Consider the following 27,869-nt stretch of genomic DNA (forward strand, 5'->3'; position numbering starts at 1 on the left):
GGGGCTCCCCTGGGTGGCCCAGAGCGCCACACCCACACGCCCTGCTCGTCATGGCCGAGGAGCCACCGACGTTGGGCAGAGCGTGTGCCGGCTTCACGCTGAGGCTCGGGAGGCAGCAGGACGATGGCAGTGAGGCCACCGGCTTCCTTCTGGGTGACGGCGAGAAAGCTGGTGGCCTGTTAGGGACCCTGGCAGAGGAGCTCGACGGCTACAGTAGGGAGAAAGGCGGCTTCAGCTTCCGCTTCGGCCGGGGACGAAGGGGCCACAGCACCCCAGAAAGGGCTCCTCTGCGACCCGCACCCCCCCCCTCCGCCGTTTCCATTCCCATCTTCTCCTCGAGCCTCAAAGACCAAGACGCTGAGAAGGTGTAGGTATTAGTATAATGAATTATAACAGGAATTATAATAGCGGTGGGTTTGGTTAGGTGGGTGCTTACTTTTGATTTCCAACTTTGCTGAAGCAAAATTCTGGATGGTGTCAAAAACGAGGTGACCAAAAGCAAGTCCCAGTTAAGAAGAGAACACTGCTGCTGGTGTAGCTCCCTGGCGGACTGTTGTGTTTCAGTCCCGTCCGCTGCGGCGCTGGCTCTGAGCAGTCCCCTGGCCGGGGTGGCATGGAGCCGAGGATGCCTGAGGATGCCGTTGGGCCGTCAACATGAATAGGCAGAACTGGCTGTGCTGGCCCCGAGTTGAAGGTTGGTGGACCAAGCGATTACAGTGGGATAATCAAAGTTTTGACCGCCTCCATCGGGACGTCAGTGGTTGACATCCAAAGTGCAACTGTGAGCGAGCACGTTCCGCTGGGCACAGAGTATGGTTCTGCAAGTTAACAATGGAAAAGAGAAATCTTGTTCTCCATTCCATTACCACAACATCCCCCGGCAAGAAAACCTCATCCCGCTGGTGTTGAGATGCCATTCGGAACCACCTGCCCATCCCCTTCTGACAGCTCCCCTTCTCGGTGGTGTAGCATTTGCCAAGCCAGGAGTCCCGTGGGAGATGGACGAGGAAGGAATACATTTTTGCTGTAGCAAGGTTGCATTTCCAATGTTCAGACTATGAATGTGTTGTATCTTTTGAAATAAAAGTGGTAACAACTGCAAAACTGTAATGGAAAGCCCGCCTGACTCTTGGCTACAGGTCCTCTGTGCCCCAGGAACTTCGCTTTCCTGAGCTGCAAGTGCCTTAACTTTGGGGAGATGGAAATCGTGTTGCATGTACCCACACACTGCTCCCAGCATCCCCTTAATTGGCAGTTGGTAAAATACCCATGGCCAAAAGTATAGGGAAACACGCACAAAGTGCATAGTGCATTTTCCTCTCCCACTAGATTGCTCTCTCCCTGGTTTTCTCTAAGCAGGGAGTATTCTGAAAACAACTTCTCTACCCTGAGGGAAGCCGGCGCTGGGCCTGGAGTGGCAGCAGCCCGGGGCGGGGGGCGGGGCCAGAGCACCTCTTTCAAACGCTGCTGCTTCGGTGTGTCCTGCATCCCATCCCGAGTCAGATCCAGCAGTCTGATGCTGTTCACTCCTAGGCTGGCTTCAACTGCTGAGATGAGAACCTGTATTGATGTTCCCATGGCAACATCTCCCCTCCTCCTTTAGAGCTATTGCTTGCCCCTGGTTCACAACTGAGTAATTTTCCATTGGGCTGTCACAATTAATTGGTAGATTTTTATTAGCCTTTTAGAACCACAGCAGGCAGGGCCCAGCTTGGCACCTTGGAGCATTTCACAGTGTTTTCCATTCTATTAGAGACTTTTCCCCAGTAGCAGCTCTCAGTCCTCGACAGCCAGAAAGCCACTTCATTAAGGGGTGACGGGTCTGAGCCACACAAGAGGCGGGCTGACTGGGGAGCAGTAATGGGCTGGAGAGACGGGACGGGAACACAGGAGTCAGAACATCACCTTATGCTGAGGCGAGCCGCCTTCTCCTGGGGCTCCTCCCTGCTCCCCCCCCCGCCCATGCCTTGGTATACGGGCCCTGGGGCTCAGGGCCACTGTGACAGGGGCCAGACGGTGACACTGAGTCTGGGAGGCACATCATACTCTTTGTCCTCTGCCACTGTCGAGGAAGGGATGATCCAGGATGCCTCCTGCCAACGTGACAGACAGGGGTGGGTCTTTGTCTGTTGGTGAAAGAGGCAAACAGCCCTCCAGCCACGGAAGGCAAATCTCAAGAAAACGAGGCCCAGGGTGTCCATAAAGGACAGCCCTGGTGCTGAGACTGTGCACTACAGGGTGGCCGGATGAAGGAAGTACGGTCCCAGCTCAGGCTCTGAGCCAAGCATGTGCTCATTTCCACTCTGTTAAGGGCGGTGCGGGGGCAGCAACCTGGATTACCCCACCCCTTAGCTCATTTATACACACAAAGAAGCCAGAGAATGTGCTCACGAAAGACCAGGTGAAACAGAACAGACCAGAGGCCAAGGGCAGAGGGACGCCCTGTGGCAAGGTCCCCTGGCTGACGTTCTCTCGCCGACTTCTAAGGACAAAAGGAGCCGCCCCTGTGGTCACTAATTGTGAGAACTCGGAGGTCACCAAGGTGGAGACACTCCTGCATGTGTTTACAGCCACTCTGGGTATACACGGGCTGGTTTTTAATTTAGTAGGATTAGATTAATCTTGATGGAGAAATCTGAGATAAAGCGGGGAGGGGGAGAGCCTTCAAAGCAGAGGATATCCTGTGATTAGTCTTTCATCATTGAACAGAAATCAGCAACAAAGCTGTTCTTTCCAGTTGCTTGTATATTTGAGCTCAATAACCCTGGAAGTCAGAGCAATCAAACTGCTGAGGGCATTGATCTGTTAGATCCACTCCCACTACATTTGGCTAAATTTCCTCTTTACCCCCGCCCCCCCCCACAGCCCTTTCCACCCTACTGGCTCTGTCAAGGTTTGGGGGCCTCTCGTGCCACCCCACACCCTCGCTCTCTTCTCGGTGGGGAAATTTCCTCCCCAGATTAGTGAAGGTGAGGCTCTTCGGAAAACACTTCTTTTGGAAGCGGGGAGATGAAGCTCCCCGGGGCCGCCAGGTCCGCTCCACCTGGCGTGGCAGTGCTCTCTCCTCCAGCCCAGGCACCCCAGAGCTCTTTGCATTCGCCCATTTTATACATTCAAGACACAAAAAAGGCTTCATCTTGGTGTGTAGATCTCAAGGTATTTAGCTATTAAAACGGACGGGGAATATTTGTCTATGTTTTCTTGTATGTTTGAAATGTTAATAAAAATGTGTAAGAAAAAAAGAGATTCACGTGGCCAGCAAGCCATCAGGGCACCGCTGTAGTAAACAAGAGGCCACCTCGTCCTAACTTGGTGCTGGTGCCCAAGATGCTGCACGACACACTCCACTGGAGACCCCGACCCAGGCAACGGGCTTTCACCCTCCAGGCAGGGAGCTGGGGCCCCGCCCAAGATGGTGGGCGACCAGGAAGGAGGGCAGACATGGGCAGGGGATACGGTGGTTGGGCAGTCTTATCCCACCTGATGTCTTCTGTACCGAGATGACATTTAGAAATCGATCCCCCAGAGCACTCAGTTGGGGAACCCTGTCTATAAAATATCCCCGACACCCAAAAAGCTGGGCTAGCTGTAATTCTGAATTCTTCTCTTCCATGATGAAGGGAGGAGCCTGGCCCTGGAGCCCAGGTCTCTGCTAGTCATGCTGGGGCCACCTGGACCATCGACAAACTCGCCTGGCACTGCAGATGTTAAGCTGGCACGTGCTGTGTGACCTCGGGCAAGTTGCTTCACATCTCTGAAGCCAGCTTTCTCACCCATTAAACGAAGACAGTGACAGAACCTCCCTCATTTAAACAAAAAAAAAGGTGTGGGTGTTCCACGTAGTAATGCAGAGCGCGTCTGTAATATATAAAAGCACTCACGTGTGAGCTGTAATGCTAAGAAAACTTTCATCGCAATATAACACACATCCGGAACGTGCCCCAATTCTAAGTGTTGTCTGATGAGTTTTCACCCAGTGAAACACCCATTAGCCAGCACCACCCAGACTAAGCAAGAGGACATCGCCTGCCCCCAGAGCTCCCTTGTGCCCCGACCAGGCACGAGCCTCCTTCCCGCACCCCGATCACCCGCCCCCTGACTTCTACACCAGACTACATGCCCGTTGAAGTACATGGGAGCTGACGCATCACCATGTCGCCCGGCATGACACACCATGGAGTGGGGCGAGTTTGTCCCACCCCACTGCTCCCCGACATTCCACGGAGTGAACACCCCGCACGTACCTATCCTCCCTGCTCTTCATGACCTTGGGTTGTTTCCCGTTTGGGGTTCTTCAATGTTTGGGGTTCTTTTTTGTTATGTGTATATATATTTTAACATCTTTATTGGAGTATGATCGCTTTACAATGGTGTGTTCGTTTCTGCTTTTTAACAAAGTGAATCAGCTGTACATATACATATATCCCGTATCTCCTCCCTCTTGAGCCTCCCTCCCACCCTCCCTATCCCACCCCTCTAGGTGGTCACAGAGCACCGAGCTGATCTCCCTGTGCTATGAGGCTGCTACCCACTAGCTAGCTATTTCACATTCGGTAGTCAGAAAGAGCAAGTGTTTTGTTTTTAACACTCTGACACTCGAGGCTTGTATTTTGCGGTAGCGCCAACAGCGGCTGCCCGCCTGCGGGGGGCTGGGCCCTCGGGTACTCACTCCTCGGTTCTGCACCTTGAGGGCGGGACTCAGAATCCTCTGAACACCGTCGTGTGCGCACACGGGTACGTCTTCCTGGGGCTAAATCCGCAGTCCTCATTTGGTCCTCAAGGGTTTCTCTGACCTAAAACCAGGTTAAGGACCACTGTCCTAGAATGGCTAGACCCAAGAAAGTTTCTTGGGCTCGGGTGACAGTCATGGAAGATTCTCATTTTGGAGAAGAGTCTTCTAAGACCCTTATTTCACACCGGCACAGCCGCCAAGGTGGCTAGCGTGTACACGAGGCTGCGTCCCGGCCTCACCACGTGTGAACTGTGGCTGGACAGGTAAACTCCAGTCATAGAGCGTGGGGAAAACGGGACAACGCACCCTGCCTAAGAGGCTGCTGTGAGGATTCCGTGAAGGGTCCACGTCAGTGTGGCTGTCAACATAATCGCTCTACGCCCTCTTTCAGATTGCGAGCTGTCACTCAAGGGAAGAGCGCGTTGCCTGTGGAAAAGCCCTGGACTCGGGAGGTCTGGTGTCAAGTGATGGTTCAGCCACTAACAGACTCTGCGGCCTGGGCCTGGGTCCTGCCTCTGTGAGACGAGGGAATAAATGGGTCCCGGGGGCCGTCTGCAGCTCCGGCTCGAGCGCGCCGCCTGACGTGCAGCACAGCCCGCTGCCGAGGTCTCCAGGGAAGAGGCTTCACGGAACCGTGTTCTTCAACGTGCTTTGGTGGACAGGATCTGTATCCTCTGACAAGGCTGCTGGCTTAATAAGTACCATTATCAGAGGGTGCTACTCACTCCCCCCGACTTCCACAAGCTGCCAGCTGGCGTTAAATGGAGACCAAGACGAGGACTCGTCAGCACCCTCCTCGACAGTCCCCTTGGGAGAGGTCACAGCCCAGCCCGGGCCAGCACACCCTTTTCTTCCTCATCCACACAAAGAAATAAGGTGCCTGGGGCGTGGAACACAAGCGAGGGGCGCTCTGGGGACTGATGACAGTGGCTCAAAGTGAGCTCAAATGTAAAGAGAAAGAATGCACTTGGCGAGGGATTAACCCTTTCAGGCCAGAGAGAAATCCGGGACGTGACCTCCCTCCCCCATTTCAGTGACACCGTGACGGCCTAACAGGTGGTACAGCCCACTCAGTGCCGCCGCCAAGAGCCAGGCTGCTGGCAGGTAGGTGTCAAGGGCACAGGAAGGGCCTGAGATGAGGACAGGCTTGTGAAACGGCCGACGCGGGACCGCTCTATTCTGTAAGACCCAACACGGAGACCCCGGCCCCTTCGGGAAAGCCTGACTCCTTCCCTGCCCACACGCACGCCACGGCTCTGAACAACAGGGAGGAACTGCAGACCAAAGCAACCTGCCCATGTGCTAGTGTTGTAAACATTTATTTAAAAAATACTACGGAGGAGAGACGTGGATTCAAAAAACAGAGTCACATACAGAAACAAAATGTATTGGACTGAAAAAAAAAAAAAAAAGACACCATAGGCATTCCGGAAGGGAGGACGGTGGAAAACTATTTACACATCATTTATAAAAGAGCAAGTCTATAAAAAGAGTGTAATACCAAAGTATAAATGCAAAATATAGTGGCACATCATGTGAACAGGAAGAGACCAGTACCTCACAGAAACAGGCAGCGGAGGGAACCTGGGTGGGCTTTGTTCTGCTTTGTCTGCAAGGCCACTGGCGGTGCCCTGGCGCCTCCCTCGGTCTGTGTAGCACAGCAGTCTGGGGGGCAAAGAGGTGACGTGCTGTGAAAACAGCGTAAAACGACTCAGAGGACACCACCTCTACCAGAGAAATAAAATACAAATTTAGGTGATGAGCGTAAAAATTGGGCCTGTGCAGGTCACGGGCCCTAGGAGCCCTGGGGAGCGGAAGGTGGTTTCCTCCTGGTTTCTCCAGGGGGCGCTCCTGAGCGCGCCGAGGCCCAGACAGGTGCCCGTCGGCCTGCTCTTCAGCAGCCGCTCTAGGTCAAGGTCAAGGACACTGGGCTCCTCCTGCCCTACCAGCCTGGTCCTGGACAGCCTGGGGGAGATTACGCTGCTCTCTGAGACCCTTTCTGGGGGTTCATTTGTTTGTGATTTTCTTCATCCCTGATAAGCCCAACCGAAACATTAGGTTAAGTGTTGCTCGTGGTAATTAAATAAGACATGTGCCCGTCAGGGTGCAGCCAGCGCTGGCTGGGCTTCGGTGCTCCAGTCCCTTTCCTCCTCTGCGTGCACTGGCGCCCAATGGCAGCTCCTTCTGGATCGGAGGCAGCTGTGCTGAGGGCCGAGTTCTGAAAGGCTTCAAGAACTCCAGAAAGCTGAAGACTGGCTTGTCACCAGGGAAAGAGCCCTGCAAGCATCTACTTTGCCTTAGAGGAGGACAACAGAGTGGAAAGAGGTCAATCGGAAAGCGAGACCAAGCGCCTCTCCAGGGCACCTGGAGATTCGGAAGGAAGGTAACCCTGCGCTCACCGCAGACCGGCCCAGCCCTGGGCTATCTCAGCAGCAGCTGCTCACCCACCGCCACCCCTCCCGCCTCTGGAGCCCCCCTACGCTGACCAGCGACCCTGCTACCCTTAAGACTCAAGCTTTCTATCCAGGATTAGCAGTGCATGTCACAAGAGAGCCGGGAACTGGGCTCTAAGGACACGGAGAGAGTGGGTGACAAGGGGCCTCTCCCACATCACGGGCCTCCTCGGCTTCCCCACCTGTCCCGGGACCCGGAGGCTGGTTGGTTTTAGCACCCTGTTTTACCCCCCAAATCAAGAGCTGTCCTTCACGTGAGGAAATGGTGAGGGCACCAGCCCGCGGCAGCAGTGGAGGGGAGGGTGGCCAGCTGGTAGCACTTCCCAAGATGCAGTTCTGCAAACGTGTCTTCGGCACAGGAGGCACGAGGAAGGTGAGTGCACAACCTCTCTGCGCAAGGTGAGTGGAGGCGACCGTTCCCAAGGCCTTGGTGACACAGCTCCCACGCAGGGTACTCGTTCTTGGGGTGAAATGGAGGCGAAGGCATAGCCAGGGGAGGTCCTCCAGAAAGATGAAAAGGAAGTGCTCATCTGCCTTCCCACCTGCCCCCAAGAGCTCAGTTTTGAAGCACGATGTGGGAAAGACGCTGGCGTGCAGTCCACAGAGCAGGAACTCCACAGATAGAACTCGGACAGATGGCTCAGGGAGCCCGGGCTGAGGAGAAGGCAAGCGCAGGAGAACGGCGGGGCCAGGACGTAGGTAGTAGGGCTGCACTCCACGGCGGCCTCGGCCCTGCCCAGCGCAGAGCTCCTGGGCCAAGGTCCCAGCTCGCCAGTCCCGTCTCAGCCACCGTCACGGGCACGGGGGGAGCCCTCACGCGCTGCAGGCTCCCGACGCCCGGCTTCTGCTACCTCTGCACGATGTCACTGATCTCTTTCACGGAGCTGAGGAGTTTGCTGAAGTCCTGGGTGGCCGCCGGGCCGCTCCCTGCCGTCGCCGGGCAGATCTGAAGCTCCCGAAGATTGTTCTCCAGTTTGTTGATGGCCTCGCGGAAGGCGAATTTGTTCCTCATTTGCTGGATGGAGTCCACGTAGCTCACGCAGAACGTGTAGAGGTTTTTGCCGGCTTCCAGCACGGCGCTGTGGCTGGCCATCTGCTCAGAGTTCTTGGAGACGGCCAGGCACAGGGCCTCGGCGCCGCCCAGGACCACGCCCCTGGTGATGGTGCCACTGGCAATCCGCTCCGGAGGCTGGCGGGTTTTCCGAAGAGACACGCGGGTCGATATGAGAGGGATGAAGGCGGTGGAGGACGGCTGGTCCCCTGCCAGGGCAGAGGATGCTGACGGCAGCGCGGAGGGAGCAGGGGCTGGGCTGGTCGGGGTCCCCGCGGGCTTGGCGGACGACTGGGGCTTTGGCATGGACGGGAGCGCGGGCTTTTTGACGCCCTCTCCCAGCTGGCTGGGTTTGGCAGCGTCACTGTTCACGGCATCCACAACCAGAGCCATGGGTTTTGCTTTCCCACTGGCACCCATCTCCCCGGCTGCTTCCTGGCTCGGGCTCTGGGAGGCCTTCCCGGCTTTCCCCACGGAGGCTGGAGGAGGGGGCGGCGGGGCAGGTTTGAGCTTGGACAATTTCCCCTTGTCTCTCCCTGGGGACTCGGAGGAGGCCTTGTGCCTCCTCACTCTGGACTCCTCGGCAGGGGCCTTGCTGGTCCCTCCAGAAGCACCTGGCCCCGCCCTGCCGGTGGGGGGCACCGGCTCAGCAGGCGTCCCCAAGGCACTGGACTTCCCAGCCTCGTCCTTGTGGGGAAGGCTGGAGGAAGGCGCGACCACAACCTGCCTACGGAGGAGTTTTGGGGTCAGGCTGGGAGGGCTGGAGCCCGGGCTGGACTCGGCCGTGTCTTTGAAGACCTCGTCGGCCGCTTCCTCGGTCTTCTTCACCAGCCTGGGTGGGGGAGTGCCTGTGCCTCTGGTCACCTGGTCAGACCTGTTCTCACTTGCCCGCTTCCGAGGCAGAGCTGGCTTCTCACTCTTGTGCCCTCCAAACGTGGACGAGTCAAACTGTCTTCCCGTGGACTGCAGATCCCGAGGCAGCGTGACCGAGCGCCACTCGGTGTCTTTGGCCCCGTGGGGCACGCAGGAGGCGGAGCAGGAGCGCAGGAAGCGCTTGCTGGAGCTGCCGCCGCTCTCCTCCTCGCCGGCCGCCAAGCGGCTGCTGGTCAGCGTGCTGGACTTTTTCCACAGGTGGGGAGACCGGAAGCCTGCACCCCCCGACTCCCGGAAGGCTCCATTGGGGACGCCGGCCCCGCTGCTGGGCTTCAGGGACTTGGCTGGCTCGGCTGTGTCCGCGGGCGCGAGCGCCAGCGCCCCGTTGCTGATGTCTCGGCCTTCTTCCTCCGGGGCCCCCTTACGCTCCGGCTGGCCGTCCATCTCCCGGAAGGAGCTGCTGCGTTTGGGAGGGGTTGGGGCTGTTTTCTTCTTCTTCTTGATCAAGGCACTGAACAAGTTGGTCTTCTTGTCTTTGGGGAGGAGGCGCTCGTCTTCGTTTAGGCCGCCATCCTGAGGACCGCGTTCTTTTCGCGGGAGCAATGGAGACACGGCGGGCTCGTGGTCCAGAGGATCTGAAACACATGGGGAAGAGTTTAGTGACTCCAGGCCAAAGGCGACTGAGCGAGCGGGGAACCCGCCTGGATCGGCCGGCCTGTTCCTACAGGGCAGCCAGGGGTCCGGGCACTGGGCTCTGACAGGCCTGCGTGCGCTCCCGCTGCCAGCCACCGGGGCGAGTTAGTTCTCTCTGCTCATCCCCGGCTTTCCCATCTATAACACGGAGGACATTAAACCTACCCACAGCGCTGCTGTGAGGACGTAATGCAGTAACGAACGTGGAGCAACCACAGCTCTTGGCACGAAATTTCTCAGTGACTGTTGTCACTGTTGTTGGTATTATTATTAGGAAAAGCTTAGGTCTCTCTCCTTGAAGACAGCACAGCAAAAAGCGGGGACACCCCCAGTCCCCTCATCTCTTTGCTGGTTTCCTTTAAAGTAGCAGAGTCCCCTCAACACCACTATCTGGAGAGTAAAAAGCACGACAAGGCCAAGCCCAGGGTCAGAACCTGTGCCTCTCGGACCAGTCAGCCGCTTGAGGCTCCCACGAGGACGGTCAGGAGGGAAGGGGCCACGTACCACACGGTGCAGCGACAATGGGCCATTATGCTTGGGAAACAAGATGGGTGACCTTTTAAAATTTTTAAATGGTCATTCTTTAAATATGAATAATAGCTCCTAAGAAATCTTTCTGCTGTTGCCAAGCTCCCCGCGAGTGAATGACAGAACTCTCCCTCCGAGGGCGGCTGCGAGCACGGTTGCCGTCAGCGCCCTGGAACTCAAAGCTGAGGTAGCGGGGGCCTTTGTGAGAACACCAGGCGGCACACAGGGCTTCCGAATCAGGGGAAGCCAAGGACCTCCCCAAACCTTCATCCAGCGGAAGAAGGTGAAGAAAGTGAAACTCTAATGAATTATGCACAGCTCTATTTCAGGGCTTAACAGCTAATTGACACTCCTGGCTCACCATGAGATTACGTATCAAAATACCCGTCAGATGAATACTGATGGGCATAAATGAACACAATTGCTTATCAGTGGGCTTTTATAAGCTGCAAGTTTTCATAGCAGCCTCTCCTCCCCACACCGTTCCACGACCTGAAATCAGGGCCACTAACAGAAGGACGTGGGGTCCAGATTCTGGATAGTCTACATGCCATCAAAGCGGGGTGAGCTAGGTGAGCTAGACGGTCTGAGGGCGCGCCAAGAACGCACTCGAATTTAGGTTCATTTCTTATGTAAACCTTTCAAGTGTATACTTTTGCTATATTTTATAGTATACATGTCTGTGCAGTAGTACATACACATACCTATGTATAAGACCTGCACACTCAACTGTTTTTTTTTAACATCTTTATTGGGGTATAATTGCTTTACAATGGTGTGTTAGTTTCTGCTTTATAACGAAGTGAATCAGTTATACATACGTCCCCATCTCTCTTCCCTCTTGTGTCTCCCTCCCTCCCATCCTCAACTTTTTAAAATTAATATGGGTACATGATGAAAAAAATTGGGAATCATGGGGTCCACAGATTCCGGCTTTGTCCTGCCCCTTCCCATTCACCCAGCGTGTGGCCCATCAGAGCATCACCCAGATGCTGGGCCTGCCTCAGACACCTCCATTCAGTTGGTCTGCTGTAGAACCGAGGCTTCTGTATCTTTTCTTTTTCTTTTTTTTTTGTTGGGGGAACTGCTAAATCAGAACAGTCTCGCTTAGAGTCAAGCCCGGCACATGGGAAGCACTGGATCAGTGTTTGCTAATGTGACCCCCGATAGCACCTTTAGAGCCCTTTTTCACCACTCCCACCGCCCTCGCTAGTCTAGGGAAGAGCCCACGAGGGGACACCAGCTCTCCAGCTCTCCGCAGGTGTCTCCTGGCTCCGTCGGTGCCAGGGAGTGTTTCTATCAGGGCTTTCACAACGAGCTGCTCTGCGTTTGGTTCAATATTTTATCATTGCTGTATCTGCCGCAAGAGCAAGCACAAATGCTGCGAATGATACACGAAAAGGTGGGTTTGTTCTCAGTAGGTTTCATAAGCACCACTGCCTACGCCAAGGGCTCCTAAATGACGGGGCAGGGGCTTGCTGTAGGAAAAGGAGAACCTTCCTCTTTTCGAAGCTGGACCACTAACACGGGGTTTGCCTGTCTTTCTGCGCGGTTTCCACTCGCTGCTTCCCATCTGCCTGCACTGGCCCTGAGGGTCGACTCCCCCAGGCCTCAGGCGGGTGCGGGTGGTGAGGACGTACCAGTCTCTCCTGGGCCCTTGGAGTGGGGCGTCTCGGGCACGTCGGGGGCGTCTTTGTGTTCGGCAGCTCTCCTGGAGGTTCTCGTCTTGGTGGGCAGCTCTGGGGCCTGCAGCAGAGTACCTGCAACCCCTCGCATGCCTTTCTTCCCCAATTCCTTTTCCACTTCTAAGAACCACCAAAAAAATCAACAACAAAACCAGCAGTCATCAGTAACGACGTCATTTTGGTATGTTGGTTTTCTTTTTCTTTTTAAGACAAGAGTAGTCATCTATACACAGTTACAGAAAAGAGATACACATCCTGAGGAAATAGTACTTGAGTAGTTTTCAGAACCCTGGCTGCAAGAGACAGAGGGCCACCCCCCGCCCAGCTTTCTGGTCTCAGGTAAGCTGCTGGCCCACGCACTCTAGCAGGAAGTGGACTGAAGGACTGGGCTGGGTCCCACACGGCCGTCCCTCCCATCCCAACCTCTCTCCCCACTGCAGGCACCCTACGGACCAGCACTTTACCATCTGATATGCTGGATTCCTGGAACATTGTTTCAAAGGCTTGGTGGATTTCAGCGAAGGAGGGCCGGTCAGAGGGATTCCACTGCCAACCTGGACAGATGAGAACCAAGTCAGACTACCCATGAGGCCTTGCTAACAAGCAGGGGATGAGAAATTCTCAAGGAAAAGTCTGGAAATTAAAGCAGCATTCCAATCCTGCTAACCATCTTTTGCTATGACAAGTTAAAGTGACAAATGCCATTGTGCCCTGTTGCAGACATTAAGAATTTGGGAAGACTTTCGATACTGGCAGGAATATGGATTATAAAATCCCAGGGATACGCTGACAGCAACAATTACATTTACAAATATATTCTTCCCAACCTGCCTCCAGCAAATGCAGAAAATGACTCAACCAAGTAGCCTGCTTCCTATCTCACCCTTACTTCATGGTTATCGAAGTCCGAATTCCTCATCAGTAAAGACGTGCTAATTAAACCAAGATGAAAATGAGGATTAAGGACTGATAAGCCCAGTGTAGGTAAGGACGTAGGGTCCCTCTCACATGTTTCTGGTGAGAATATAAATTCACATAAACTCTTTGGGAAAACAATTTGAGAAAATCTATCAAAACCTAAAATGCACATGGCTCTGAACCAACAGTTCAACTTCCCTAAGTACTAGCATAACGCACAGGGGTATGTATGTGTGAGGGCGCTGGTTCCTGTCTTGTTCATAACGGCAAAAGACAAACAAATGTCCATCAAAAGAGGACTGGATGAATGAATAAATCATGTAATAGATGCCAGGCAGCTACATAAGGAAAGACACGGGGCGAGAAAGTGGGAGAGAGAGCGAGAGAAAGAAAGAGCACAAGCTCTGAATTATGGACACGGAAAGACACGCCTGTTACACTGCTAAGTGCAAAAAAAAAAAAGTTGAGGGAATAAATTTTTATACATATATATAAAAACACGAGTGGATAAAAGTCACCTGGAATATTTGCCTACTATACCAGAAATTTGTATTTATTAATAAGAAACCCAGGTTTGGTATCTATCAATCTCATTTTTGCATTAAAAACAAAAAACACTCACACATAAAATACTATGGGTAAATAAAGGCATACTGAAAAAGTGAAAAAAAAAACAGGTAGCAAACTGTTACATTAGTTGCTTCTGAAGAAGGGGAATGAAGAGAGGAAATGGAATACTTCGATTTTTTTTACTTTACATATATCCTCCTGCCCTGGGTATATGTAAAGTGCCCACAGAGACTTCTAGAACTGGCGGGGGAAGGCTCACATGCTCGCATGAGTTCGTAGACCTTCTCTGGGCAGCCTTCCGGGCGCTCCATGCGGTAGTCTTTCTCTAGGAGTTCATACACCTGGGACAAGTCAATTCCTGGGTAAGGTGACATGCCGTAGGTAGCAATTTCCCAAAGCAAGACTCCAAATGCTAAAAGAAAAAAGAAACAGCAGTATCGTTCGAGATGGGTAAGATTTAACTACACTGCATTTAAAACTGGTGAACTGTGCAGCAGACATCAGAAGTTACACCCTCAGAAGCAGGTTAGACGCTGACATTCTACCCGGCTCTTAATTACCAACAGCCCCGGATAGAACAGCTCAGAAAGAGGCTTTCCGTTTACTCACTCCCACCGACTAAAACAGAAGGAGAGAAGAGGCCTGGGTTGCTCAGTCCCTCCAGGGTCTTTTAGGGAGCCTAGCCATCTTGTTGGGAGATGTGGTGGAAGGAACGTAGGACTGGAATTGAGGAGGCCATGACTACTCATGGCTCTGTGAGCAACTAGTCATGTGCCTAAGAAAGGCCACCTCTCCTTTCTGGGTACACGAGATTATCTCTAAGGGCCCTTCCAACTCCAAAAATTTCATTAAAATCTTACAGAATCGTTGAAATTCCAGGTCCCATTTAGGAACCAGAACTCCTTGGAGAAACAGGTGATTCAGGTCTGGGGCAGAGAATGAACCTGGAATATTTTATCATTCCAGATAGCAGAGATGCTATAGAAGACTACAGGGTTTTGTCAAAAGGACCAGGAACAATTTGAAGTCCCCACTGGCCAAAGATGAGACAATCTGAACGTCAATTTAAAAAACAACTGCAGTGGATTAATCAATAATATACTCAAATATATTTAAATCCAAGAGCTTATAATAATATCACAAAAGAAAAACAACAAAAACCTGGTCACCGTTGGAGGGTATTAAGAAACCAATTTGTTATTGTGGAAACCGGTAAATAATGGCAAGGAAGCAAACATTTATCCTATCTTTCCTGTATGAACTGTACCTCTACTATAGCCAAACAGTAGGGGAGAAGAAGTTTCTTCTTAGTATTGAGCTAATAATAAATGCATAAGGAATGAGAATTATCATTTGGCAACCCCTAATAAATCAGTGGATCTAGACAAAGAGAGAAAACTAAGAATTATGGGCCTACTGATGAAAATGTACACCCCTTCCTATGAAGTACTCTTACTAAAAGAAAAACAAGTCAAACTCGAATGTGATCAAGCTGTCTCGATCCCAATACCCATTATCTAGGGAGAGTGAAGACTGAAGAACATGATGGATCTCACCACAGGGGTACGGTGAGCAGAATCCAGAGTGTGGGAGACTTTAAAGGACAAATGACGGGATTTCTTCAACAAATAACTAGCAAGGGATGCAGAGGGATAAAGAAGGAATTTACACTGCAGAGGAGACCTAAGGGCCACTGTCGACTAATAGCACTGTGAGATTCCTATTTCCATCCCAATTTAAACATACTGTTTAAAAAAAAAAAAAAAAAAAGGGCTTCCCTGGTGGCACAGCAGTTGAGAATCTGCCTGCCAATGCAGGGGACACGGGTTCGAGCCCTGGTCTGGGGAGATCCCACATGCCACAGAGCAACTAGGCCCATGAGCCACAACTACTGAGCCTACGCATCTGGAGCCTGTGCTCCCAACAAGAGAGGCCGCGACAGTGAGAGGCCCGCACACCGCGATGAAGAGTGGCCCCCGCTCACCACAGCTAGAGAAAGCCCTCGCACAGAAACGAAGACCCAACACAGCCAAAATAAATACATTAATTTTTTAAAAAAAGAAAAAAAGCATGACTTTCATGATTTCATTGGAAATTTGAACACTGACTAGATATTTGATAATATTCAGAAATGAATCTCAACTTGTGGTTATACAAATAAAAACGTCATCTTTAAGAGACTTATATGAAATATTCATGGACAAGATATTATGCTGTCTGGGATCTGCTTTGAAATAACAAGGGTCGGGGGTGGTGGGCAGGTGTACAGGATGAGAGGCACCACAAGGCGATGACAGCAAAGCTGGGTGATGGGTGCCTGGGGCGCATTAGGTAACTCTGTCTTCTTTAGTGTATGCTTACAATTGGCACAATAAAAAGTTCTTTTCAAAAAAGTAAAAATAAAATACTGTCACACGAGGCTTCAGAGGGTAATATTCTACTTGAATCCCAAACCAAACTATACAGAATTCTCTCCACAGAGGAAGACTCTGGGTGCCTGCAGGGTGGGCCGGCTGCCCCTGCAAACCTAGGCAGCAAACTAAGAGTGAAGACATAAAGAGGGTGAGTGGGGAAAAAAGCTAATCTGAATTATTTTGGAAGAAAAAAGCTCACTTTTACTTCATTTTGGACAGAAAACAAGGGAGAAAAGACTTTAAAATGAAAAAGAAGTAAGGAAGAGAATTAAGTAGTGAAAAAGAAATGAAAGAGCAAGAAAGAGGAAGTGAAAAAGCAAGGAGAGAAAGAAAAACAGGGAAACAGCCCCACCCTGCACGGGCGAGGGCGAAACCGGAGCAGCAGCCCTTACCCCAGACATCCGACTTGATGGAGAACTTGTTGTAGGCCAGGCTTTCGGGTGCCGTCCACTTGATCGGGAACTTGGCCCCGGCGTGGGCTGTGTAGGTGTCCCCTGTCATTAACCTGCTCAGGCCGAAATCAGCCACCTTCACCAAGTGGTTTTCCCCTACCAGGCAGTTTCGGGCAGCAAGATCTCTGGGAAAGGAAAAAGTTAATCTGTGAGAGTTTCCGGCTAGCTTTCCAGCTTCACAAGTCCACCACCGTTGTCTATAAAGGTGCAATACCGACAATGGGAAAATGGAGTCCGGGCCCCCTGGGGAGCAGCGCCCGTCCCTCAGCACCCACCGCGCTCCCACGTGCAGAGGGTGGCACAGGGAGCAGCCTCCCTGGCCCCATGACCTGGAGCAAGTTAATCACCCTCGGATTCAGTTACGCCAGCCATAAAATGAAGGCGATAATGACAGCATTTACTTCTTAGGGTGGCTGTGGGTGGTAGTGAATTAATAGGTAAAGCACTTCGAATGATGCCTGGAGAACAGTGTCATCTAAGCGTCTGTTCAGTTATTATTGCTCCGTGCCAGGCACGGGGCACAAACGCATAGGCCAGGCCTCGATCTCGAGAAACTTAAATCAGACTGAGCCTCGTTTGTCCTATTCAGACTTGATAGGACAAAATTTTAAAAAAGCCCACGCCATCCTTTACCCAAATGTTATTTCCCACTGTCCTATTTCTTCCTGATGCTTATCCAAATGTGTCCTATAAATTCTCCCCTGTGTAATCAGTGTCCTCTCGCCTCCTGACTCTCCCTGGGAAGTAGGAGTCTAATCTTTGGTTCACGGACATTAACCATGAAATCGCAAGGCAAACTGGAATGAGGGATGAGAAGATGCACCAGCTTAACGCGATGGCGGCGTAAGATAGCCTGATCATCAGCGATCAGAGGGGAAGGAAATACAGGAGAGTTGGGCCTAATAGGATTTTGGTAAAGCACTTTAAGTTTGCTTGAATGAAGAGAGAACGAACCTAGCCGTGCAAGGCAAACCAGGAGTCAAGAAATCTCAGTCTGCAGCCTCAGAGAGTTCACTTTCTTGAGTGACAGGAGCATCTGAAGGAGGCTCTCGTGGAGCAGAGAAAATCCGTCTTACGAGGAACCGCCAGCATTTCACACATGCTACCCTCACTCCTCACTAGGAAGTCTCATGTACAGGTTTCATACTTGAGTTAATTGGGTAGGAAAGGTCACCACGGTGGCGGGAGAACGTCTTGTGTAAAAGACTCCGGCAAAGCCCATCAGGCTCTGTCCTGCAGAGGCCGTCACTTTGCTAGGACGCCATTTCCACCAGCAAAGAATGCAAAGACCAAGATAATTGTGGCACACTTGAAGGTCAAAACACTCCAGGCTTTAAAGCAGCAAAGACGCTTAATTCAGAACTACGGATACACAATTCTGACAGTAGTGGAAACGTCCCTGAACCAGATGACAGCAAGTTAAGCGGAGAATGAAATGATAATAATGAAGAGAAGGAAAACCACGCAGCACAGAAACAAAACCCACGCACGGCTGTTACTGAGCGCTTGTGTAAAAGCAATGCCAACGGCTCCCAGGAAGAGGTCATAACTGATGAACCCCGGCCCTGGAGGAGCAATGAGCGCTCTATTCCAGAGGCAGCCGTGATGATTAGAAGGGGCGCCTTTTATAAACTTCATTCAATATTCCTCTTAGCCCAAAATGGTTCCGAAGTGAAATATTCAATACTTCTCAGGCTGGGGATGAAGCGCTCTGGCGGTCCAGGGGCCAGGCCGGGCTGAATTTAGTCCCGGATGCACGCCCGAAGCCGGCGGCGTCAGGAACCTGGCGTCTGCCTTTGCTCCAAGGTCCGATGAACTGCCAGCACTGAAGAGAGAGGCTGAGCCAGAAGACCTCGCGGGCTGGGGCTTTGTGTCGAAGGATGCCCGTGCCCCACGTGCGCCCCGCAGGCCCGCGGCGGGGGCAGCTTGGCCGGGCTCCTACCTGTGGATGAAGTTCTTCTTCTCCAGGTACTCCATGGCCGACGAGATCTGAGTGGCCATGTACAGCAGCACCACGGCGTTCACCTCTTGCCGGTTACACTCCCTCAGGTAATCCAGCAGGTTCCCATAGGTCATGAACTCAGTGATTATATAGAACGGGGGCTCCCGGGTGCAGACCCCTGCCAACAAGACAAGGCTTCAGTGTGCTGCCCTGCTCCCGACTGAACACATATCACAGAAGACGAGCCCTGAAGAACTAGGCTTCCGAAACGGATTCGGACTCTGCCCCTGCGTCCTGGGCCCAAGTTCTAAGATGGTTCCATGCACTGGTGGGTTGAGATTATATTCCTGTGGGAGGGACGTGGCCCCACTCTTCCCTTCCTCTCAAGCCAATGAACTTCAACAGGAAGAGGCTGCCACTGAGTTCATAAACAAAGGCCGGGCCACATCAGACAAACTCAATCACTGTTAGTTTAACACCCACCGCCCACCCCACCGCCCCCCGGCAATCGGATATGTCTACATACGGAATCACTTCCGTGAAGGAACTCTTGAAATTCTTAGGTTTCAGATGCCAATTTGCATTTGACCGCTTTGGGTATCAATTTAAAGTAATAATGTTCTCCGTCGCTCGCGTGGGCACACGGACGGACACACACATGCCCCCCTCCCACACAGGCCTCCTTTTACCAAGGGCTGGATGCTGGTGGGGGACAGATGTACAAATCAGAAACCTCAATGCGGTGAGCCACCCACCTCTCCTCTAACAGCACCCGTGTCACCCCAGAGGGTTTAATTAAGAGGCCCTCTCTCCAGAGCTCCACGCACTCACCGAGTAACTGTACTAAATTGGGGTGCTTGATCTCTTTCATTACTGCGGCCTCTTTCAAGAACTCTTCCACCTCCATGGTATCCTCCTGCAGGAAGAAAAGAAGTGATGACATTATCTCAGCAAGGAAAGTGCTGAAGTGGGGAAGTACGACCTGAATGGTTAATACAGACAGGAGCTTCCACGAACGATCATCCCGGCCCACCAGTCTCAACCACGACATCGCTCTGGACAGGTTCCAAGGTGGCCCGATCATCACCCCCAACGGCACAAAGAATTTTCCACTTTGGTGCTGAGCTTTGGAACTCTCACCCTGAGCACCACGTCAAGGCTGGCTGTACATGCTGGTGACTTGCCCTGGTGGCTCTATGCAGACTATACTTGTTTCCATCACCCGTGGAGTTTGTGGGGAGCAAGGGAGATGTGTACAGGCAAATACCACAAATTTGGTGCCCCTTCCCTAAGGAACAGCTGGCTTCCAAGGCCTCCCAAAATGCTTAATATATAAAAAAAGGAAAATCACTTGAAGAATCCGAAATGTACTTGATTTAAGAGAAGAGACTTTGGGGCTTCCCTGGTGGCGCAGTGGTTGAGAGTCCGCCTGCCGATGCAGGGGACGCGGGTTCGTGTCCCGGTCCAGGAAGATCCCACATGCCACGGAGTGGGTGAGCCCGTGAGCCATGGCCGCTGAGCCTGCGCGTCCAGAGCCTGTGCTCCACAGCGGGAGAGGCCACAACAGTGAGAGGCCCGTGTACCGCAAAAAAAAAAAAAAAAAAAGAGAAGAGACCTTGATGACACAAAAAGATGTATAGCACTACTGAAGAACGATGCCTCAAGATATGGCAGAAAGAGAGGATGTTCAACTTCTTAAGAATGCGGTCTCATGGGGCTCTCAATGAAGCAATCACCACTGCCTGTCAGGTCAATTACTCACAGATTCTAAAGTAATCTTCACCAGCAGCTCCCCTAACAATGGCTTCACAAGTATCATCAGTACACATCACGTTTTAGGCAAGTTCACAGTATTTAAATGCCAAGGGGAGACAAAGATATCAGCAAATGCCCAGAGCAAAGGCGATAATGTTTCTGCATTTCCTCACGTATCAGTCTGGAGTGCTGTTGTCGGCTCTGTTTTCAGGAGCCTGGCTGTGGGTTTACGTCGGGTAAACCTCTTTTTGACTTAAAGAACCCGCTGTCCTCTCAACTGACCATCAAAGCAAGAAGCAGGTGGGTGATACATGACACAGTCTGTTGCTATAAAAAACCAGCAAGGGAGGCAGGACCCCAGCCTCCACGTTTCAACATGGAGTCTGAGTGTGTCTGAAGAGCAGGCCTGCACGGGAGACAGGGAGAGAGCTACTTGGAAACTAGGTTCCCCAAGAGAAGCTTTATCAGCTGTACCTTAAAGTGGAGCTGTATTTCCACTGTACCTGCCCCTTCGGGAAACAAAGCGCTGAAGTGTCCTACTCACCGCGGCTAGTCAGTTCCTACCCTGGCACGTGGGGAAGGCTTCCAGAGGACGGGTCACCCTGTACTTAGTGCTGTCTTGTTTTGGTCAAGCGTGTTTACAAGCGAAGCGTGACCAGTGAGGAGATGTGTCAGCCCGCTATCGCTTAGCTTAGGGCTCGACGGGACTGAAGCTCAGACACAGTTTATTGCTCTTTAAAAATGGTGAGCTGCTCCTGATGTCAACTGAACATCTTGGGTAGTCTCTGTGTCAAGCTGCGCGGGCGGGAAAAGAACACATCGCTGCCGCCACCTCACTGGCTGTTTACTTCTTTGGAGACCTGCCTGCCCCTGAACATGCTCAGCAGACCACACCGTTTCTGGCGTTCAGTGCTCTGACCCACCAGGGTGACACGCCGGCTACTGTCAACGGCTGGAGAGCCAAGTGCCTGCCGGAACTAGAGGATTCAATGCTGCTCATGGAAGGACCAGGGCCTTTAAGAACCTTGCTCAGCCAACAGTATGTTCAAAGAGTAGCTCTCAAATGAAGCTTTCCACATTTGAGGCACCACACAATGAGCCTCGCACAGTGAACTCGTTTCCGATATAACACTGCTCTTATAGCTACTGACTCTTCTCTACAAGAACCATGTTCTAGGTCTTGAGAGGCATGGACATGCAAAAGGAACACTACGGCTCTCAAAGGCATCCCTCTTCTGCCTTTCTCTCTTCATTCTCACACACACACACACACACACACACACACACACGAACCGCACGCACATGATGTGTGGACAGTATAAATAATTCCCTGTTTTTTCTTCCAGGACAATCAGTGTGAACTTGTCTCCCCCTGCTGGAATCAGACCTGGTTCAATTTATAATTTAAACTACTAACAGCATCCTACATGTCTAGCTGTGTTAAACTGGAAATATCCCTGATGCTGTTCTCCCTGTTATATTCCTTTACTTTTATTTTTAAAATTTCCATCACCTTTTTGAAGAGGATTCTTCCACTTACATGGTGAAATAGAAGTAATTCCGAATGATTCGGGCAAAGGCGACGCTCTGAACAAAAGCTGTGAATTTCAGTCTGGTCTGTCAAGGGGGGAGTTGGGTCACCTGCCCTCTCTTCATGAGGACTGACTGGCCTGGCCAGATGTGGACCAGTGCTTTGGCTGGTACAGAGGTTAAGAGGATGATTGTGAGTTATACCGACCAAGCTCTGCTGCTGCGAAGCCATGGTAAGTTGCCTACATAATAGATAACAGATTACCTGCGAACTTGTTTTCTCATCTACCAAATGGAGAGAACAGCGGTATCTGCCTCGCGCACAAAGAGTGCTGAGTGCAGGGCCCGGAACACGGTCAGCACCCACTCAGTGGGACTCACTTTTCTTATTATTAACACAGTTGATCTCTACTCCTGAGAAGCAGACTAAACATATTGCTTGTATGGAAGACAGGCTGGTTCTTTAATTAACTCTGGCTTTTTGGTCTTTCTCAAAGACACATTCTTCCAGACTCAACATCTCACAGGTGTTTTCTAACCAGCTTCGCCCTTTTTGCTCACTGGTCTCATCCCCAAGAGTAGGAATTCTACAGCATAACAAAGAACACTACTTTTAAACACAGCTCAGCGCCCCGCTGCCGTGGCACAGCTTTTAGAGCTCTCCATGCCTCCTCTCAGCAGGGACCCCTGGCCGCAGTGCTGGGCTCGTGTCTAAGATAGATCAGTTTCCACATGTTTCCGGTTCTTACCCGATGCCAGGGGAGCAAGGTTACAAGCACAGCGAACGGCCACCCTGCACCTATCAGCTCGACCAGGGTCCACACACTGGAGAGATGGGGCAGTTTCCGAGCTAGACCGAGGGAGGCGGATGGTTCACAAACCAGGTGGGGGACTTGAAGCTCAACTGAAAAGGCCACAGGAAACAATCTCACAGAGGAGCCCCCATGACTCTGGTTCCCCAGTACTGCGGCCGTATCCAGCTCCACAGCCAGAAGGGAAGCCGCTGCCCAAGCGACTGAGACATGGCAGTAGCCTCTCTCCCCAGCGCACAGCCCCCGTCCCGCCGTGAAGTGAGAGCCACCGCGTGCGACGGCCCAGTGTTCATGCTGTCCAGGAGCCCTTATTTCCTGCGGGGGAAAATAACAAACATAAAACCCAAACCAAAACATACTGTGTTGGTGAGGGTAGGGAAAACAGGCCCTTCCTCCACACCAGTGGTGGAGTGCAAACTGGTTCGAGCTCTTTGATCCAGCAGTTCTACTCTGAGCTGACCTAACAGGACACCCTCCCACGTGTGCCAACAAGGAGAATCCCTGTGCACTGCCTGTAACAGCAAAGTAGTGGAAAGAAGACAAACGTCTACTGAAGGCTGGTGAGATATTAAAATATATCCATACAAAAACAAGGCCACCTTACACGTACCGTCAAGGAATAACTGTCAAGACACATTAAGTAAACGACAGAGGGCACAGAGCAGCCGTGTCTACAGCACTGCCACATGGTTAAGAAAGACACGTGCATGTGGACTGTTTCTGGAAAGACGCCAAAATCAAGGGTAGTTGAAACTATCTGTATATATTACCTATTGGAAAAACAGGTAAAGAATTGAGTACAATGCTAAGTTTTAACTTTTTTCAGCAGCGTTCATTTCTATTTTAGTAAATTTGTCAGCTAGCTTATGAGTCAATCTTAATAACACAATTAGATTAACAGTAGACCTATCCAAATTCTATTATGTGCACAACTGTTTCAAGAAAGAAAACTGACTTACAAACTTACTATACAGCTCATCTGAAACTTGGGGCTTCTTGTACTTGACAGTTCTCTTAGGCACATCCTGCCTTTAACAAAGAGAGTACGTGCCTACGACCTGCTGAATAGTGTCAGATTCAAACTAGCCGGTCCCCGTCAGGGCGCCTTTGTTGTAATGCCAGTTTCCCATCCATAGGGGCCAACCTAGTGCTCCCTTTTCTTCTCTTCGGGTCTTCCTTTTGCCCTGAAGGTATAGGGCCCAGTGGTGGATAAAAGTAGGGCTTCGCTCCCCCTGCTGGTTAAGGAGAGTCTGGTCCTGACCGCTGAGGGTCCGCAATGCCAAACACCAAGGACAAGGAGGTCCTGCACAAAGAGGGGCTCAGTGAGAACTGGCTGAACAAACAAAAGCTTGGGCTAGAACTGCAAGGATTTCCCAAGTAGTCTTCAAGAGAGAGGCAGATCGTAGCTACAGCCTGTGAGGGAAGTGAACGGGGGTGGGCGGGGAAGGTGATTTTTAAAATGCGTAACTGTGGTTTATGCTTATTTTTCATGGTATGTGAGAAATCAGAACCAGAGGAACAATTTAAAAAAAGACCTGGGCTTTGGAGCGGGATGCCTGGGTTCAAATCCTGGCTCTGTCACCGCTGCCATGGAACTAACGCTAGGTCGGTTACTGAACCTCTCTCTGCTTCAGTTTTCTCAGCCTTAAATGGTGGTAACATCAGTAGCCTTCTCTTAAGGTGGCTGGAAGGATTAAATGAGATGCTCTATGTAAAGCCTAAAGCGCTCAGACTCCGGCACGCAGTAAGAATCGATAAATGTTAGCCATCACTGCTACATGGAACCCACTCGAACTCTCAGCGTCTGTAGTGGAGATGAACGCCCCAAAGGTTGATACTAATCTTATTTGCCAAGTGGGAAACATACTGTACAGATGTTTTTTGTGCAGGGTGGGGTGGAAGGAGGGATAATTTATTTAGCAGTTGCTCAGTACCTTATTTTGGGTTAATATACCTCTAGAAAATGACACAGTCCCTTGGGACTTCCCTGGTGGCACACGGGTTAAGAATCCACCTGCCAATGCAGGGGACACGGGTTCGAGCCCTGGTCCGGGAAGATCCCACATGCTGTGGAGCAACTAAGCCCGTGCGCCACAACTACTGAGCCTGCGCTCTAGAGTCCGCGAGTCACAACTAGTGAGCCCGTGTGCCTAGAGCCCGTGCTCCACAGCAAGAGAAGCCACCGCAATGAGAAGCCCGCGCACCACAACGAAGAGTAGCCCCCGCTTGCTGCAACTAGAGAAAGCCTGCGCGCAGCAATGAAGACCCAACACAGACAAAAATAAATAAATTAAAAAAAAAAAAGAACCACGTTCACAAGTTAAAAAAAAAAGAAAGAAAATGACACATTCCCTTTTCCCTAATTAGCTACCACTTGGAGTGACTATTCACAGAAATCGATGCTACTATATTCTGTAATTTTTTTAATGAACTATGGGATCACAAGTTAATAAGTTAATAGGAAAAATAATTAAACGTATAATAAAAAGCTTAATAACACATCATGAGAGAAGTGTGTTCTAGAAGGCACCCACTTCCAGATAATTCTGATGTATTGGTATAAAAAAAAAACCACCGCCGAGCTCCACGGGGTCCCTCCTCTAGAATCATCTTCTTCAGTTATTTGGAAAATAACAGCACAGCATCAGCTACCAGGCTCCGGACGCGCAGGCTCAGCGGCCATGGCTCATGGGCGCAGCCGCTCCGCAGCATGTGGGATCCTCCCGGACCGGGGCACGAACCCGTGTCCCCTGCATCGGCAGGCGGACTCTCAACCACTGCGCCACCAGGGAAGCCCTCTACCTCTTCTTAAAGTTTTCCAACAAGCCTTTCCTGGACTGCTATCTACTGTATTTTGTGCTTTTACTCTTGTTTTGTTTCTGCAAACCCTGGCAAACGTGTGGGTAGCGCCTGCGCCTTTAACAGTTCTGCAAGCTGGTCAAGGCCCAGTTTCCCTGGGCCTGGTCTTCGGCCGAGTGCCGCCCTGGGACACTGGAGCGCACGCCTCCCCGTGCCCTGGCCCGGGCTCTGGGAAGTGGGGCAATGGCTGTTCAGCTCATTCGAGGGCTCGCCAACATAGGCGTCCCCGAGAACAGCGAATCCGACCACCTTATTCCCGAACGTCAAACCCTTCAACACGCCCCACTGCCTCCGGGACAGCGTCCCAGCTCCTCAGCCGGGTTCAAGGCCTCTGTGACTCGGCGAGCCCTCTCTGCCCTCTACTCTCCTCTCCTGGCCCCGTTCCCTTGGCCAACTCCTGCTCGCCCCGCTCACAACTCCCGTACTGCTTTCTCCCTGCTGAGCAGAGCTCACCCGTCCTTCCTCTCGTCCCCATGTGGTGCCACAGCTCTGAGCTCGTGCCTCTAACACAGCCCTTGTCACACCACACCGCAATTATGGTCATACTTGCCTGTTTCTCCTACTAACTAGACTACTACCAACCAGATGATTCTAACCACCTAGACTAGCCTGAGGTGAAGCACTCTGTCCAATTTGTTTCCAAAATCCCAGTGTTAAGCTCAGGGTCTGGCAAATAAAAGTGAGGAGCTTGATAAATGCTTATTAAGTTAAAGAAAAGCCTATCTGGAAAATATCCAGGGGGTCCTCGAAATACCCAGGCCACCACCATTCCCCACCCCCCTCCCCAAGCATCAGTCCTGCCCCAAGGACCAAGCTAGCTAAGGGGACACAGTCAACATGAAGGGCAGGAAGCCACCTTTGGTTTCTGGGACTAAAGAATGCAATCGTTTCTCTAAAATGTCACTTCCTATCAACCAGAAATCACAATTTCCATTTTATGGTGCCTCTGAGTGAGGGCAGCAAGGAAATGACCGAGTCCGGAAAGGCGGGCTTTCTGGCTGCGTGCACCTGACCGACCTTCAAGGAGCACGCACACACTCAGGTTCATTTTTCCCAGTGGTGGGTGTTTCAGTTCTGCTTCTTTGTTAACGGCTGCGAAACGGGGCTCCCTCTCTCAATTTCTGTGCACAGGTCAACATAATGGGAGTTCATTTAAAGCAAGCGAAAGCCACACAGGGCAACACTAGGGGACACTCTCACCACAGCTAACACCACGGCTCACGGTTTGAAGGAGGCGAGGCCTGCAAAGTGAACTTCCTTCCCTTGGCGCGCCAACAGCCGCTAGAGACTACAAACGCCCGGCGTCAGCTGAGAGTGGAAGCCGCGGTGATGGACAGCGGGCAGGCAGCATCCGAGGCCCTGCGAAGCCCCCATGTCTCCTTGGTGCCTTCCTAGAGGAGGCAGCCCACGCCTGTGCTTCCAGAAGTCTGGACATACGATTTGGGGAATGGGAACGTGCTAGAAACACCCAATGCACCTGCCTCTCAAACCCACCAACAAAAATCCACAGAAGAGTCAAATGCATTTTGGTTCCATCTCCTACAACTCAGAGACCCGCCCCCCCCCCGCCTTCTCTTAACTCAGTAAGAAGCGATCCAAATGCCAAACAAAACAGCACAGAACCCCACGGCTTTAAAACACCCTTGCCACAGAGTGAAAAACTCCTCCAAGTGACTAACCTTTTTACACCAAAAGACCCACAGCACTCCTCAGCTCTCGGCATATGTGGAAACACACTGAGAATAAGAGGATGAGTCAACCCGTACACAGAAACACAGCCGGCTCGAGCTGCAGAGTGAGGCCCCGGGCTGCGTGCACAGGCAGGCGTTGCTGCGCCCCAGCGGGCAACAGGCCACCCTGAACTGAGGTGGTGCGCCACCTTGAGGCGCTGTGAGCAGCGAGGCTCTCACTGGACGGACAGCTGGGCGGTCCCGGGCTTACCTTCAGGGTCTTCACGGCCACCGTCAGGCTGTACTTCTTCCACACGCCTTCGTACACCTCCCCGTACTGGCCTCCGCCCAGCTTGTGTTTCATGGTGATGTCCGTGCGCTCCATCTCCCACTTGTCGTAGTTCGGGGACACGCCGTAGACGGTGGGCTTGTTGCGTTTGGGGGCCGGATAGTGGAGAGTGGTGATGAGCCCGTCGGCCACCGTTGAGTGGTGATGAACCAGCTCGGCCAACGTGTTGAAGCGGCTCTCCGAGGAGACGTAGAGCTGAGGGGACAGGGACGGCCTTCAGCCACAGAGCGACACACACGCCAACCACTCCGGAGGCCAGCTTCGCTGAGCCTTAGTTTAATGCACAGCAGAACCTCAGATAAACGACTCTCCACACAGGGCCGAGTGTTCAGAAAACCACTTATGTTGTGTTCCTCCGTGACCTCCTCCACTGGCCTAATAGTCACATGTCTGGCTCTCTGTAACCATTCTGAGCCCAGCGTAAATGTCCATGACGTAGTCTCTGACCACCCAATGTGCAGTCATCACCCGGCACCAGTTAGTCATCATATCACCTGTCTTACTTCTCTGCGTTGCACTTACCACTAACTGACAACTCTGTGTTGATCTGCCTGCTTACTGTCTGTCTCCAGCTACTAGAATG

The 27,869-nt window shown here is 51.9% G+C and overlaps 1 protein-coding gene across 4 annotated transcripts in view; it reads right to left on the minus strand.

Moving 5' to 3' along the window:
• Window positions 1-6,035: 6,035 nt before the first annotated feature.
• ABL1 (ABL proto-oncogene 1, non-receptor tyrosine kinase) overlaps window positions 6,036-27,869 on the minus strand; it is a 133,001-nt gene continuing 111,167 nt past the window's right edge. For 3 of the 4 annotated variants that reach the window (XM_060154047.1, XM_060154049.1, XM_060154048.1), the window contains exons 4-11: window positions 27,209-27,481; window positions 19,143-19,227; window positions 18,312-18,489; window positions 16,310-16,494; window positions 13,763-13,915; window positions 12,480-12,569; window positions 11,971-12,135; window positions 6,036-9,744 (exon numbers count right to left, since the gene is read on the minus strand). In XM_060154047.1, the coding sequence (XP_060010030.1) occupies window positions 8,033-9,744; window positions 11,971-12,135; window positions 12,480-12,569; window positions 13,763-13,915; window positions 16,310-16,494; window positions 18,312-18,489; window positions 19,143-19,227; window positions 27,209-27,481 (2,841 nt within the window). In that variant the 3' untranslated portion in view covers window positions 6,036-8,032. Of the gene's footprint in view, window positions 9,745-11,970; window positions 12,239-12,479; window positions 12,570-13,762; window positions 13,916-16,309; window positions 16,495-18,311; window positions 18,490-19,142; window positions 19,228-27,208; window positions 27,482-27,869 lie in introns of those variants that run through there. The other variant, XM_060154050.1, reaches the window with a different exon arrangement.

Source organism: Lagenorhynchus albirostris, chromosome 7, assembly GCF_949774975.1.
Source record: "Lagenorhynchus albirostris chromosome 7, mLagAlb1.1, whole genome shotgun sequence".
In the NCBI taxonomy this organism is placed as follows: domain Eukaryota; kingdom Metazoa; phylum Chordata; class Mammalia; order Artiodactyla; family Delphinidae; genus Lagenorhynchus; species Lagenorhynchus albirostris.